The sequence below is a fragment of the Melozone crissalis genome, unplaced genomic scaffold (assembly GCF_028551555.1).
Source record: "Melozone crissalis strain CALT ecotype California unplaced genomic scaffold, PUWL_Pcris_2 ptg000016l_1, whole genome shotgun sequence".
NCBI classification, from domain to species: domain Eukaryota; kingdom Metazoa; phylum Chordata; class Aves; order Passeriformes; family Passerellidae; genus Melozone; species Melozone crissalis.
Genome location: NW_026535794.1, coordinates 48,126,772 through 48,143,638, shown reverse-complemented (window position 1 = coordinate 48,143,638; position 16,867 = coordinate 48,126,772). Strand labels below are relative to the sequence as shown.

The 16,867-nt window shown below is 42.5% G+C and overlaps 1 protein-coding gene across 3 annotated transcripts in view; it reads left to right on the top strand.

The window, feature by feature from the left end:
- The window catches only part of ELMO1 (engulfment and cell motility 1), a 301,790-nt gene extending 291,028 nt beyond the window's left edge, over positions 1–10,762 (top strand). For all 3 annotated transcript variants that reach the window (XM_054273352.1, XM_054273353.1, XM_054273354.1), the window contains 2 exons: positions 4,886–4,963; positions 9,439–10,762. In XM_054273352.1, the coding sequence (XP_054129327.1) occupies positions 4,886–4,963; positions 9,439–9,639 (279 nt within the window). In that variant the 3' untranslated portion in view covers positions 9,640–10,762. The remainder of the gene's footprint in view (positions 1–4,885; positions 4,964–9,438) is intronic.
- The last annotated feature ends 6,105 nt before the right edge of the window (positions 10,763–16,867 follow it).

Genomic DNA, 16,867 nt, shown 5'->3' with positions numbered 1-16,867 from the left:
CTTGCAGAGTTTTTGTTAGTAAGAATTGTCACCACATCAAGAAGAAATGGAGTTACTAGCAATGTCTGGCATTGTTAGGGGTGAATACCATATTCTATGAGGTATGTTCAGAAATTTTCTACCAGGTTGTCTCTCTCACCTTACAAGAAGCCATGAGACTATAATGGTGCTCAGTCTGACCTAGAAAAGCACCCTGAGAGGTCTGGGAGCCAGATCACAGGTTTTGAATCAGAATCTCTAATTACCTGATACTGAGAAATTTTTGAGTCAGACCAGGAGATTTTGATGGACAAAATAGTGAAGTTAAGAGTTCCTGCTTCGGTACTTTAGATAAAATTGAAAAAGCAGTTCTGAAGGCAGCCATAAAAATTGAGAAGGCCCTGCCAAAACGACATCACACAGCTAATTGCACCTTCACAGCTGCAACTTCTCTTTCCTTAACTGTGCACAGGTGGGTAAAGCATCCTGAGTGTTTTTTGCATTTGTTTTCTTACAGAGAAGTTGCTCTACTTTCAGCATTGGTTTTACATGGTAGGAAACGAAAAAGTCAAGTGAGGAAAAAAAATCCCAGGAGTACTTTTCCTTGTTGATTTTCTGAATCAGGGCACAAACACATACACATGAGTACAATAGATTACGTATAACTCCTACCTCATGTTGCAGCTGAACCATCAACACATTTGGCTGGGACATTTATATGATGCATATAAATTATTTTTAGCTCTTCCTTGCCTTAGCACTCATATGTCCACACAAAAGGGAAAGATGGAAAGCAGTGGGTGGCAGTGATGGAAATGTGTCATCGTTATGGCGCAGTAATGTCTAGATAGTATTTAATGCTAAATAGAAATGCTGCAGATCAGTTTGTCCTCAGCTCTCAGCATTGCCCCATTTCCTTAGGTAAAATTGCTTGGGACTGGTATAAAATTTCTGGCTGAGAATGGGAAGATCTGGAATTCATAGGTGGCATGGCTGCATCCTTGGCTGGAGGCATTCTATTTGTGACCCAGACAATGGCAATTTTGATGGTTTTACTGTTTCTGATGTGATGCAGGGGTTTTGGTTTGGTGGGTTTGGGTTTTTTTTTTATTTCCTCAATTCCTTGTTTCTTCCCCTGAGAAGTACATAATTTTTGAATTAATCTGTCATCCCAATCAAACTGTCAGGCACAATATTGCAACTATTTAACTGACATAGGAATAACATGTTGTTTGCAGCATATCAGGTTATATATGGGTTAGGCAATTAAAATTTATAAAAAGGCAGACACAGAATGCAATTCAGCTGAATTTGGTGTATGAAACCTTTCACTTTCTGAAATTTCACAATCAGTGATAATTTTTAAGAGGCCTTTTAATTCTGAGCTTTCTTTGTACATATATAATGTCCACCTCAATTTTATTCATTGGCAGAAAAGAAAATTGAATGGCAGAATGCCATGCTATGAGTGTAGCTGGAATTGGCAACATGTCCATAACAAAGGCTTCAGCATCCCTTCATTTGCCAGCACATGGCCATTGTTCTTTCAGCAGGACAATTTAGAAAGAAATAAGAGTTAAACTGAATTGGAATTTGCATGCATATAAAGCTGGAAAGATGTGACGGGACCAGATCTGAATCCATTGTTGTTTGTCTTACTTGTGTTTTTAAATTAGGTTTAATTTTAAAATTCATTATTTCTGACTCCCAAGTAGTACCAGTGATTTTCAAGGAAATGAAATACATCAGATTTTTCAGCCTTCAAAATAAAGCATGACAGAAGAATTAGAAAAAAAAAAAAAAACATGTCCAGATATTTTGAAGAGTTTTCCTATTACCCTTTATCTGCTGATGTGGCAGCTTTCAGGCTTTGTGCCTTTTTAGTCAGCTAAAATGGTTCATCCCTGATGAATGAAGCTTCTCCTCTTCTCTTCTCTTCTCTTCTCTTCTCTTCTCTTCTCTTCTCTTCTCTTCTCTTCTCTTCTCTTCTCCTCTCCTCTCCTCTCCTCTCCTCTCCTCTCCTCTCCTCTCCTCTCCTCTCCTCTCCGTTGGTTAAACAAGTTCCCCACTGCTGCCTGTCTAGAGAGTTCTTTGGGGAAGATCATCTGACGCTGGCAAGCAAACTCAACATGGCCAGGCCTCGGTCTTCAGTAAAGACATGGGTGTTTTGAGCATGTTGAAGGCAGAGAAGGCATAAAGTAGTGAGGTCATTCCAGCTGCATGGGATCACTTCACCATAGGCACCCAAAATGCCTGTTCATGAAAAATAGCTTGTTTCTGGCCTGTATTGGGGACCACTGGAGGCTGGGGGAGAGGGAAGATCTAGGCATGGGAGAGCAACCTTCCCTTCATACCACCTACAAGAGCTTCCCCCACAGAGCTGAATCCAAGGAGTGCTGTGGCAGTCTCTTGTTCTCTGTTTTCAGCACAGCTCAGAAGAGAGGCACAATGTGGGTCCCAATGCTATTACCTTTGAGAAGCATCTGGGGAAGGGCAGAGGGCTGACATGTGGAAGGAGCTAGGAATGCCAAGGGAGTGAGTTCAGCAACTTGAGGTGCAGGAGGAGGAAAGCAAAACAAAGAAGGAAGGAACAGGTTGGAGGAGATGTGAGATAAAAAGGACCAGAGGGATAGAGAAACAAGTGGAAAAGGCTTGAGGGAAAAATTACAGTGAGAAAGGTTAAGAAGTAGGACAGGGAGAAGAAGAGAAAACTACAGATGGGTGACAAAGACTGACCAGTTCTCATTTAAGAATGGCCAGCTCCTCCTTGACATTGATGGGACTGTAACAAAGCCAGGTGGGGGTCCCTGACAAGTCAGCCAGCTCAACCACTGAGACCACTGTCAGTGTGGAGGGCCAGCTGGCAGCTCCAGCTCCTTTGGCTTTCATTTTTCTTGACAGTTTGCTGTGCATAAAGCAACAGAGATGCTGGCACCTGGAAGTTGTAATTCCAAGCCTTTAGAGTCCAGGGCAGCCAGCAAAGAAGCTGACCTGCAGCCAGGGCTGCCAAAACAACACTTTTCCACAGAAAGAGAAGTTTGGTGCCCTTAATGTAGTCCGTTCTCATTCTCGGCCTGACTGGAAATGACAAAACCCTTGACATCCTGACACATTCTTCTTCCAAGCAGAATTTTTTTTCCTCTTTTTTCTCTCTTTGAGGCGAAGAAGAAAGTATATTCATTGGGAGTTTCCCAAAGGAAAAAATTACAGAGGTCAGGCCTGTGGGATTGTTGACCGTCATGAAATTCAGGAACATCACAGTGTAACAGTACAAGCCATTTTTTCAGAGCTACAACCTCAGGGGCATTACTTGGCATATTCTGTCAGTAATTTATAACACCTTGGGAGAAGATAATGCCAGGTTCATGTGGGCAGAGGTAGATTTTTTTTCTCTAATGAGGGACATCACTCTTAATAAGGTGTGGCTGAGAGACATGCCTACAACACAAAAGGGCCATGTGAGCCTGAGCCATTGGCTTGCTGAGTGCACCACCACTGTTTGCACTTGCAGCCTCCATGGAGATTCAACACAATGAGGATTTAACATAGCTTTGTCTCCTGTAGCCTTGGCAATACAACAAGTCAAACCTAGTAACTAAACTCAAAGAAAACAGGAACATTTCCCATGAGAAACCTGATCTCTTATTATCCAAGATTATCCAGAAGGATTGCAAGTTTTATGGTTCAGACTCTGCTCTTAATCATACAACGTCAAAACCGAAAAAGCCCTTACAGAAACCCAAACATACTATGTCTGTCTCAGACCAAGAGCTCAGGGGTAACAATCTAGAGCAATGTTTATGCTGCAGTCCCCAGAGTCAATTCTTCCATTTTAAAACTTAGTGTTGCTGATTTAGGAAGTCGTTCTCCTTTCACCGCTGGTGGTGCAGGGACTGTCGTCAGCTGAGAGTCAGCAAAAGGCTTCAGTGTGACAGGGCTGAGGAAGCCAAGGAGCTAAAAGAACAGGACATGTGATTCAGATCAGTTACAAGTCAGCACTCTGCTGTGTAGCTGGGTCTCTTTTCCACAGTTAATATATCCCTACTGCCAAGCTTAGATCCTGTGAGATCCTTGTAGTGATGCAGGCAGAAACCATACTATGGCAACAGATAGGACAACATCTTTGCATGCTCACTGCTGGCCACTGAAAGAGCAGTGTTTATTCGGATTGCCTGGGTTTCCCCATGGGAATTTAACTCCAGGTGACTTTTAGGGAAGGTCAGCACTTTATGAATTCTCCTTGGTATCTTTTACAATTCCAGCTTCAGTGCTTAGGGGACAAAAAGATGATTGCTTTTTTCTTTCCTGAAATTCCTTTGGGTCTTTAGGTAACTGGCATTGTTTGGCTTGACTGAGGCTGGCGATTCTGGTTCAGATGGAAACAGAATTACAGAAATCTCCTGAGAGTGAATAATTTAATATATTTCCATCAGTGAAAAGAACATAAGTATATACCAGGATATTCATTGTCCTGACAAGATTTTTAACACAAGGAGTCAAACCTTGCAGAACTTTGTGAGTTTAATCTGTACAAAGTGAAAAAAACCTGTGAGCCTTCATGAAGAGTTTCTTGCAAGGGTACTATTATTCATTATATTGATTTTAGTCCTCACCATTGCCTAGCTCAAATTTAAACTGAAATGCTAAAGGAATTCATGACCCAGTGGGCCACTGTAACCACTGAGGTGAGTCAGTTTGTTTTGACTGAAGTAACCATGGTGGTTTTCTTGCTGTGCCTGTCTCTTGCAGTGGTCTGGTACTGCTGCAGCTCTGGACAGACAGGAGACTGCCATAAACTATTTTTCAACTTGTTTTGGGTAATAACGGATAGGAAAGAAAGACAGACCTGAATGTACAGATGCCTCTCTCATGCAGCATTAATATGTGTTTCTTTGTGTTGTTCCAGGAGGTGCTAGAGCTTGCTTTCTCTATATTGTATGACTCAAGTGGCCAGTTGAATTTCATTGCTCCAGACAAGCATGAGGTAAGTCATGTGCAGAGTACAGAAATTTATTTGAAGTTATCTTAGTTGCTTTAAGGCATCAGATGTCTTTGTAAGAACATAAGAATGGTCATCTTGGCCCGGGGTATAGGTCTATCTAAATCAGTGTCATGTCTCAAAACAAACTGACAAATCCAAGGGATTAGTACAGGAACGAGACCTTCTGCAATTTTCTTGCATATCTGAGGCACAGAAGAAACATGTTTTGTATTCCTACATCACAGAGCACATGAAGCTCAAAATTACAGACCAGTATTTCTAAGTCCTCCTGAAATATGAGCCATAAGAAAGAGAAATAAGAGAGCTTGGGCAGACCTTGAAGTTCTACAGACCTTGCTCACCATTTCCTGATTTCTTGTGGTCTGCTGTACTTCAGACACTAGAGAATTTTTCTGTGTGAACTTTCAACACTGAGAATTTGTACAGCCAAGCTTTCAAAGAACCACTGCCAGCCTCAGTTCATTTTGACAATGCTAGCATAGTCAGGGGTGGTTATACCATAATTGGGTCTCAATTTCAGCCAAAGACTTGTGCTCTCCAAAAGCATATCCCCTTTTCCTTATTTTCACATTGCTTAAGACCATTCATGACAGGTGATCATAGAAGGCCCCCTGTATTCATTCCATCTCCACAGGAGAGTGTTTTGCAATAGCTTTCACTTCTATAAAGACAGTGTAAATACCAATAGCAAGGATAGCCCCTTCCCTGCTCTCTTCTCTTAGTATAAGCCACAAGGAAATAGAAGATATCATCACCTTATGGAATGTGATGGGATTCATTTACCTTAATTGTGTTGAATCATTGGATGTGTTTCTCTCAAAGAAATTCCAACTAAAGACTTAGCAGTAGAATGCACTACATTTTTTAAAAATCCTTCTTGTTTCTAAAGCAAAAGAGTTATCTTTCATTTTCACACTTATTTTTAGATATTACATTTGGTCTCAGTTCAGGACCCTGTGCTAAGATGATGAAGAAGATTGCTTTAAATTGAATTATACTGTAGTGTTAAAAAAGTGTGTGAAATTGCTTTAGAAATGAAGTGTATTAGCTGTGCCACTTCAACATTTGTTGTTCTGGAATAAAACCTTCAACTAAATGTTAATTTTAGGAGAGGAGATACAGTTATTCCCATTTGGGTATTTCTGTGGATTAATATCGGAGTGTCATTTTAAAGAATGCTCATTCCAGGGAAGCATTTGCTGGTCAGTTTTCATGTAAGAGAAAAGACCAGTAGTATCCCAGGCACAATGTGCCACTAGAGCTGTAGATCTAAGCAACACATGGTTGTCGTCATCCTCTGAACTGAACATGTTTGAGGATTTCTGATAAAAATTCTCCAGAAACTGAATTTTAGACTGTTTCAGCTTAGAAGTGCAAATGGTCATGAAAACCAACAGTTTTTTCAGCCACTGTATCTCAAATACAGCCTATAGCTAAAAGTGGATTTTAATGGTCCAAATGTTCAAAAGCTGCTGCTGCATCCCACTGACAGGCAGTAGCAGTGAGATGCACTAACCCAATTGCTCATGATTGCGTTAACACACCTTTTATCTTCATATCTCTTTTTGGTATTGTGCAGCTTCTTTGAAACTAAATTAATAGGTTCAAAAAAATGGCCAGAGGCAACAGTCTCTGCTGCCACTTGACAGTTCCCAAATGAAAGTTTTTAAAAGGACATCTCACATCCTCTGTATTTTTCCATGGCCTGCAGAAGAGTGAGTTGTGATTAAAGTGAAAAGTACAAGTGTGCAGAGGAAGCACCCACAAGGAAAGGGAAGTAGCATGTTGTGAAGCCCGTGACTCTTCATCAGAGTATTTGGGGTGCCTGTTGATAGAAGTGCTAGTTTAGCAGCATTGTCAGTTTGTGGTGACATCTCAAGATTCTGAAAGCTTTGTGTGAAGCACCAGGAATGATGTTGGTACATGACAATTTCAGGTCAGACTTGCAGGGCTTTTTTTAAATACTTGTGCAGCCCTCGTGATTGTAGAGTGAGGCTGAAATGTGGGAGTTGAACGTGTCCTAAAAAGAAAAATTGAACGAGGCTCTTAGGATAATTTTGGCTGCAAGGAACCCTGAAGGTGTCCTGACTCCAACCTCCTGCTCAAAGCAGGTCAGCAATGAGCTCAGACCAGGTTGCTCAGGGCTGCATCCAGATGGATGAAGCCTGTGAAACCTTTCTAGTTCTTGTCTCCCAAAGTAATTCTTTGATAAAATCTCATTACTGAACCAGTATCATTGAGATTTGGACCTCATTCTAGCACACTTAAGTTTGTGAATTCCCTTAGCCATCTGTTGGAGCTTATTGCTAGCCAGAGGATTCAGTACTATGAGATCACTCCATTGTATTTGTTTTTCATTTAAATACTAATAACTGGTTTCAACTACACAGCAAAAAAAGATGGATTAATCTTATCCATGATGTTTGACAGAGAAACTGATGAGGGAGGCCATAATTAGGTTTCATTGGAGTTTTATGAAAATGAATCTCGTAAATTAATTTTTCAGTGGTTCTTAGTCTCTTTTGCATATTAAAAAGAAAAAAGCTTCTGAATGAATGCCTCTGTTTTTCCACCATCTCATTAGGATGTCTCTCTCCTCAACATGTGCAGGAGTTTAATTAGGTGCATTTGCCAATATGGAGATTAGAGAGGAAGCCCCTTTTCCAGGCCATTGCACTCATCAGAGTTGTGGCCAGAATTTGGTTTCTGTGGGCCCTGAATGAGTTATATCTGGAAGAGGAGAGTTCTGCTTTCTGGCTCTCTGGGATTCCTCCCCAGAGGAAGAGCCGGCCGCGCTCACTGCGCAGGTGATGGACTGTTTACGTCAGGGGCTGCGGCTGCATCTGTTGAGAAGGTTCTCTGCTCCCCTGTAACCTGAGCAGAGCCTTTTGCTTTTCTGTTCCTTTCTTCATAATGAATTCAGGGAAAACTCTCCTAGAGAAAGGTTTCAAGTAAATCACAGAAGATTATAAAGGCTGTTCAAATAGAATTATTTTTCTAGAATAGCTTCTTTCTGTTCCTGCTATTCTGCATTCGCTCCAAAAAAATAGCATGCTTTAAAAGTCTTCAGTGGCATACTTTGACAGCCTAGAATAGGCAGGCTAAGTTGTTTATTTAGTACTTGTCAGGAGGACAACCTGAACTCTAAAGTCTCTTCTATATAGCTGATCTCATATTAAAGCTGTGGCTTGGCTTGCCCACACCCTGGGTGAAAAAGCTCCCTCTGCTACTGTTTTGTTTCTGACTTAAGTGGGTTGGATTTCACTTTGGATGCTGAAGTGTGCTAACCCATCCTATTTTTGAAAGATGCCCTTTTTCTGCATGAAGAGGGGGGCTTCTCTCTCTTCCTTAAAAATAATCCTCATTTCTGCTGTGGGATGAAGTCAGCCATGGCTATCTTTAAACTCGGCGGCATCATGTAGCAAATGGTCAGCTAAATTTAAAACTCCTTTTTTTTTTGGCATGAAATCCAGCAGAAGTATTTGTAAGATAAAAATGCAGTTATGGTTAATTTAATTTTTCTCCTGCAAACTAGGACACAAGTTCATGATTGAAATCTTTATTTTTAGATGACAGCATTTGAGTACTTCTGTTCATAGCTGAATAAATGGCTTGTAGTAATAAATGAAAGTGACTTATTCAATAGAAGTTGACTCCAGATCACCAATCTCCCTTGAATTTGTTGCTGATTTTAAATGGTTATTCAGCCCACGTTTATCACAAGCTGTCAGCTGTTGGGAAAGATGGCATCTCCTGTTAGGAAAAAGCTAACAGTAAGGAAAAGGTTTTAGAGGCCAGTTCAGCATTTGCAGCATTTAGTATTATACCCAAGCAGCTTGGCATTTAATTTTCATGAAGGACATAGCATTAACTGATGTAGTTTTCACAATATGTTATTTTGTGTAAAGTAGGCATAGTTATGTGAGACTATCAATTGTAACAGCTTCATGTATAGGAAAGCAAACAATAATAAAAGCAGATAGTACAGAATTTTTACACTGAGAATCAAGAAGAATTTGGGGGTGGGATTTAGTTCACCTAACTTAAATGTCTTGGAATTAAAAGTTTAGTTAGTGTAAGATAATCAGGCTTTTTCAATAGGTACTGTGAGAGGAGAATGAGAGGAGTGAAGGAGATTTCTCCAGAGGTTCATTGTCCTAAGTTATTGTTTCCTTCTCCAATAATTGCAGAAGAACATTCACTAAGAAGTTTGGAGGAGATGCCAAATTGTCAAACGACTAAGCGCTGTCATTTTGTCCCATTTAATGGAATGTTTTCAATTTTCTGAGCAGCCCAGTGAGAGCCTTCCTCAAGATCTGAGCTGATAAAATGCATCAACTCTATTTAGGTCTCTTTGTAAGTCCCCATGGGAGCAGTAACTGTAGAGGACCAGACCAGACAAGGAGTTTGTGTATGAAAAGTCTATTAATGAGAGTTTTTATCCTTTTCCTGTGCAGTATTGTGTATGGACCGATGGTTTGAACGCCCTCCTTGGGAAGGATATGTTGAGTGACCTAACACGGAACGACCTGGACACACTGCTCAGCATGGAGATCAAGCTACGCCTCCTTGACTTGGAAAATATACAAATCCCAGATGCTCCCCCACCTATCCCAAAGGAGCCCAGCAACTACGACTTTGTTTATGACTGTAACTGAGGCAGTCACTGAAACTTGCTCTGAAACTGGAAATACATTATAACTGGAGAGATATTAAAAAAAAAAAAAAAGAAGAGTGTGAGGAAAAAAAGAAACCCACTTTTGCACCTTGTATTTTGGCTTTGGGGAGGGATGTAGAAACACTTGCATTCCTCCCTGTTCCCTGCATCCCTTCCTTCCCCATTCCCATCTTCCCCATTGCTCATCCAAATCCACATTGCTTTAATTAACTTGTAATTGCAGGCCATTGGCCTTGCTTAAGGCAAAGACTGCCACTAAGAAGCAACCCTCCTGAGGACTTTTTTTACATTTTTAATACTGGAATAGACATTCTTAACTAAAGGACGTTGTTATCAAACTGCATGCCTGTGAAACCCACTTGGCAGGGCAGAGGCTTTAACTGGAAGGAGGAGGGAGGTAGGGAGCAAAAGCAGCTACTGTAAGCAGAAGATTTCCCCAGACACTCACGAGAGTCTGCTCACCACTGAATCCAGTGTGATGATGACATTGGTTAACTGCTTCCCAGTGCTTGCACCATCCGTCACTGCCATCATTCTCTCCACCGTCATCTCAGCTCTTGCCTCCAGCCTTCACCCAACTGATGGGCTCCCAGGATGGAAACTCTGCAGGTTTTTGCTGTACCATACGCTGCAATGCTGCAACAGCTTTTAACTTCTTTTCCTCCCAGCTCTTACGATAGCCCCACACTAGCAGATCACTCGCACAAACCGTGTATGAAGCCACTAGTGTGTCCCATTCCTGTAGCGTTCCCTGAGCCTCAGTTGCCTCCGAAATTGGCTTGTTGCTATTTGAAGTGATTTTTATTTCCTTGGTCCAAAGTTCAACAGTAATTTTCACAAATTAATTACAACTGCCAAACATCCAGGTTTACATCGTTGTCATTGCTACAGTGTTAGAAATTTGCAAGGGATTTTTTTTGTACGGGTTCTAATTTTTTATTTTATTTTGCCAAACAAATATATTTAATGAAAACTAATTTCATTGTGAGTACTTTTGGGGAACAATATTTTTACTTAATTTCCATTTGGAACATTTGCCCTGAAGGGAAAATAACACTGTTCCCTTCAACTTCACTGTTGAATAAAAATCTGAGTTGTGATGATTCCTGAGACTTTGTTTTTCTTCTGAAGTTGTCTTTTATTCCTTATGGTTCCTAGGAATTCTGAACTGTTTAGTAAAAAGAAGAGTGGGAAGACTTTTCTTATCTGCATCTGATTTAACTTACTTGTTTGTTAGTGGTGACAAGGATGAAATGCATCCAGAGATCTCCATTGCCATGGTTACATGAGCCTTCCTGTGAGAAGGGCCCTTGTGAAATCCGAAATCCGAGCATACTGATGTGCTCACGGTCAGTTCAAGGCTGCTGCCTTTCCTGTGTTTCGCTGGGGCAGCTGTTTTTTTGCTGCATTTCCATTTTCTCTATTGAGAGTGTTTATGGCTGCAGCAAATTGGCATTAGGAAGGTTTGAGCTTTGCAGGATGGATTCCCTCTATCCTCATGTTTTTTCTAGGTATTTCACTAAGTTCAATTGCAAAAGTCTGAGTCTAGAGGAACCTGCCAGCTCTTTTCCTCCCACTTCACATGCTGAAGACAGATGTTTATCAGTGTAAGTTTCTTTCCTGCTCAGACCCAGCTGAAAAAGACGGTAAAGGTGCTTTATCAGAACTTGTGCTAGTGAGAAACTCAGAAGCTGGTTCCAGTTCTGACAGTCATAGAAGTTCTCAACTGAGGTGGCCTTTGCTCCATCCAGATGGCTCTGGGGAAAACATCCTGACTGGCCTCACACCAGTAGAGGAGAGAATTGATGTCCTGCAGGTGCAACAAAAAGGAAGATAATGAGAACATTGTGTGAATGCAAGCATCAAAGTCCCAAGGAAGGTGCCTTCCTGAAGCTGTGCAGTATTTGATGAATGCCCTAATGTAACAGAAGATATAAGTTGGTTTTGGTGGTAATGGATGATAAAGTAAGTTAATAAGAGAGACTGAGTTAAACTCTGGAGGGAGAAGTTGTGGTGAAGTGGAGCCTCAGAAGAAGTTTGGTCTTAATGAGAACAGAGATGTACAACATGAGTTATGGGAGTTTGAGATGGTTTATTCTCCAGAGCTTTCTCAGACTATAGCAAAGGTAGTCATGGTCAGGAAATAGTAGAAGCAAAGGCACTGCCTGCCACAGGGGATTTTTAAGGGGTCCCAGGGGCAAGGGATGGAGGAAGGAACATGTTTCTCTACCAGATGCTGATGCTGCCTCTTAACTTCATGCAGATAGAACTTGGAGCAGAACGGAGAGCCTGAGTTGTTTTAATTACCCTGACCCAGCTGGATTTGCTTTTTACTTACAGATTTCATACTTGGTGCTTCAGATGGGTATTGCTCTGCTGGCAAAAGAAACACCTTTCACTCCTGAGCTGTAAGGGCCAAACACACTGCCAGCTCAGCAGCACTCCAGTGCTGTGGTCTCAGCAGGCAGGCATCTGCATGAAAATCAGAGAGGAGCAAACAAACCCCTCCTCCAGGGGACAACTTGAGCAGGAGGTAAAGGTTAGACTTCCCTCCTCCACTAAGGTGAGTGCCCTTAATTCCACCCCAAGAGCCCAGGGGACTGGTGGGAGGAGAGCTGGCAACCCAGCCCTCTGTTTTTACCAACAGCTTGTGCCCATCCACACGACACTGAGGCACACCAACACCACTCAGGCAGCATGGGGCTCTTGAGCATGAATAGCTGGGAGCCCTCTCCTTCCACAGCAGGTGCCACAGCCCCTCTGTCCTGCCCTGGGACTGCACAGGGTGGGTGCAGCCTGACATGGGGCATCCAGGGCCAGATGGATGCCACAGCACTGCTGCGTGGCTCTGTCTCACTGCTTCCCGCAGCCCTGCTTTGCAGGATCCCCAGCTCCCCACATGGCCTGGCTCTTTGTAGGGGTTATGCACAGTGTGGGATGGTCACATGAGCAGGAATGCTAAATTTGTATCCACCACCCTGCCATAAGAAAGAAGAGGCTCAAGAGATGCGTTGGCGTAATAGCCCTTCCAGCTATTTTAGCAGCGCTCCCACAGCAACCTGCAAGGCTGTGGTGCAAAAGAGGAATCCTGCCTTCGGTTTTTGGAGCTGTTATACAGGCTCACTTTGTCATTATGAAATTTAAAACAAAAAAAAAAAAAACAGTTAAATGATGAAGAAATATCCCGCTGCTTCCCATTCTTTAAAAAAAAAGAAATTGAGGATGAAAATGGCAAATTCATTTGCTCATGCTGTTGTGTTCCGGAAAAGCTTTTAAATCTTCACATTCAAGGAGATGCAGCAGGAAAAAGAACTGTTATTGAAGTTTCTTGTATAATTTCAAAACATTAAGTGGGTAATTGCTTGTAAAAGCCATAAAGGGGAGAGAGAACAAAAAAAAAAAATCAGTCTAATTTTAGCTACTGTTTTGGAAATGACTTTGCTTTTGAAAGTTAATATATTCTTTTACCAGAAAACTTGAATCAAGTAAAATACGTATCTTCTTAAGTCAACTGCTTGCTCTACTTGTAAGGACAAGGAGAAGAGCAGCAATTCTAACTAATCGTGTACAAAGCAAGCTATGTGTCAGAGAAACAAGGCTTCTATTACCATTTTTTCAGAAGCCATTCTTTTTTCAGTATGGAGAACTATTTCATTAAACCTTTCATAAAGAAATAACATCCTCATGCCAAGAGGCAGGTAGGTGCTGACTCTCACTTGTGTTGCAAAATGACAGTGCAAGATCCTGATTACTTCATTTGTGAAATCCTCTTGTGTCTTCACACCCTACCCAGAATTGCATTTTTCTTGCCTGGGGTGTTTGTCATCAATGTCACATCAATGAGAATGTGAAGGCTTGCATGGAAACCTGGTGGGACCCACTGCCCAGAATCTCTGTCTTCTCTGGCAGACAGCTGAAATGCAAGGGAGCCCTGCATCCCCTCAGCAACCCTGTAGGCCACCAGCTGCAATCCCACAGCCTCTGGCCAGCTCTCAAAAGAGGGAGGGATGAAAGAAGGAAAGAAACACATTCCTGTCAGAAGAGGGAGAGAGGAACATGGGCATGAAATGCCCCTGATTGCATCTGCCCTTTGGTTGTTTGTCGTTACATTGGACTCAGAGGTGCCTCTGATGCATCCAGCTCTATAGTGATTCAGGCTGCTAATCCTGAGCAATAACCAGCAAGGAAGATGCTGGGAGCAGGAGGACACTCTTATCCTGCCACATCCCCCCTGCTCTCTGTTTTGTTGCTGCTTCACTGACAAGTAAATGGAATTAGCTTCACTGACATGTGAAAGGCGTTCCTCTGAGGGGTACAATAAGATTAGTGTGAGATTTTACTCCCCTCTTGCTCCATTCTTCTTCAGAGTTAAGAAAAGATTATAAATCCCGCCCTTATTGACCTGGGGATGTCTTAGCTGTCTGGAATACCAAGTGTATGAGCCCTTCCCTTAGAGCATCCTCAGGGAAGTAAAGGTAAAATCCCTGCAAACTCTGGAAGACATTCATAGGACAGAGTTTTTGTCACACTGCTGGCTGAGCTATCATCGCTTTCCCCACAGCTGGATAAATCAGGATGAGACTTGCTCAGTGCTCCCTCCCTCCCTAGATGATAATTATATCTGAATATTAAACAGCCACATGGCTTAAGCAAATTCCCTGATTAACAAAGCACTTACCTATGCAGCAAAAGATGCTTGATTTCAGTTTGATAAACAGGCACCTAAATTTAGGTGAGTGCTCATGGACCAAGCTAGATCAGGGCCTGTGTAAGCAGGAAGGCAATTTTACCTATTACTGAGACTTTGCTATATGCTCAGAGGCTATGCAAATAATGACTGTTCTGTCTGCTGTGTAATTGGATTGTGTACCTCTGGTCCCTGCAAGAGACTGAACAGGATGCTGTCTGATTATTCCCCATCACTCCAGCTGCTTCATGCATCTTTGGGACTTAAAATAGCAGTTGAAAATTGAAACAGGAACCCTTCCTGGATGAAATCAGGCTGAAACTTGAGAGGAGAGTGGCATTAAAAGCATAAGTTGTTTTAGGGCAAGACTAGGCATAAAATGGATATTGGGAGAGCCATGAATTTTGATAGTAAGGTGATTTCAGAGTGCTGAGTCAGGGAGTGCTGTCCTGCAGCAGCCTCCTGAGGGCAAGGTTAAAAAGTACAGGAGACCATTTCAAACTCATTTAATGGCATATATTTACTCTTTATTTTCACTTCTTGCTTGTGAAGCTTCAAGGGAGATATTGAACATCACTGAAGAGCAGAGCTGGTGATACTTAGCTTGCAGGGACACACACAGGGCAAAGGAAAGAGCTCAAAAGCCATCCCTCTCCAAGCAGAGAGGCTGGTGTTGGAAGTAGAAGAGTTTTCTGAACGGATGTGGTTTTTCAACAGAGAGTTTCTCAGTTTTACTGTAGGCACGTCAGTGGAGGTGCTGTGTGGAGAACAGTTGTTGTGGTTTTATTCTCTCTTGGAAGAGCCAAACAAGCTTCTTCATGTTGGGAGGCTCTTGCAAACCCTCTCTCATTCTATTTGCCTCTTGTTCATAGATGTTTCCTATAAGATGTGACCTATGGGAAGGCCACAAAGCTGAGAACCCAGTGCTGTGTGCTCCAAGCAGGATGCTGGCTGTAGTTTCAGCCCAGGGAAGGTATGGCCACAACACAGCAGTGCATGTAAAGGAGGGGAGGGAAAAGAGATGCTGAATAGAATTTTGCCAAGGGATGAAGACAGGGGCAGGCTTTCTTTCCTGTGACATTTAAGAATCTGTCTTGAATGATTTTATTTCAGTTGTCATTAGAGGATTCTGCAGCCTGATTGAGTGCCACAGTTAAATTTTCCCTTGATGAAACCTCATGAGTCTAATTTTCATCTTGTCAGCAACATGGTGTTCAGCTTAAACTGATTATGTTTTGGGATTCCTCTTGGTTATCATGAGGGAGAGGGAGGCTGGCTGTCTTTTGTTTAATAAGAGGCAGCATTTTTTTATGAGGTATGTCTGTATCTTCTTGGTTTCTCTTGAAAGGCCTCAGGTTTAATATCCCCTTCACAACCACCTTCCCCGAGGGACAAATGCACCCTGGAGATCTTTGCTGTCCCACCAGCAGGCCGTGCTCATGTGGGAGGCTGAGCCTGTGGGACTTCATTCCCTGCCAATTAACAAGGGAGTTTGTATTGTCAGGGTAGTTTTGGGAGAAGTCAGGAGCAGCCATGGAGGAATTTGCCTGGCTTCAAAGCAAGTTTTCTATATATCATCTTCAAATGAGGACAGCGGGGATGCGGGTACATTGTGCAGAGCTGCTGACTGCTTGCATCTTTCCCAGAGGAAAATGGCTCATCCACAGGGTTTTCCCAGGGCATAGCTTCCCTCTTCTCCCCCATCAAGCAGCAGAAGCCTGGTGCATTTGAAAAGGCTTGGAGATGTGAGCAGAGAAACATGTGAAAGGTTTCTTTGCCAGGAGTATGACGTTTAAAGAGCACCAGTAGAATTATTTTGGGTGTTTTTCACCTGCACATGTTCCATCACTCACGATACCCTCTGTCAGTCTCTGACATTCCTCAAAGCCCTGGATTCCCCTTCCTGTCCCCAGCCCAGGAGGCATGCAGTGATACCTTACACAAGGTATACCTTACCCTTTTGTTTATCCCAAATAGTCAAAGTACAATCCAGCCAAGCTGGTTTCCACATAAACCTTCATCTCACACTCTTGGTTCTCTTCATTCCAGCACGGTCTGAGGTCGATTGAAACCTGAGGTGTTAAAATGGACTGGTGTGCGGGTGGCTTCTCCAGCTTCTCATTAGGTTGTTTTCAGCCACAGATTTTCCTTCAGTGAGGACATTTACAGAGTCCTCAATAGAACTCTTCATAAAACCACTGCTGAGCCTCCAGCTTCTCATGAAACCTGGCAGCTCTCAGGTGGATGCATGCACACAAATGTGTGCACACACACAAAGGAGGTAAGTGCCTCAGTTCCCTTTCCCCAGGAAACAAGCCTGAAATAAGCTCATTTACAGCATGGCAGTGTTGGATGTTCCAGGAGGCAGCATCCAAGTGAGAGGGGATGGAGAATATCAGAGCTGATGGCAGCTGGCATGTTTGTGGGGCTGGATGGGACAGGATGTGAGGAGGAGAGGTTGAAACAACATGAATAACCAGCCAGCTCCCCACCAAAAAATATTGTATACCTGCATCTATGC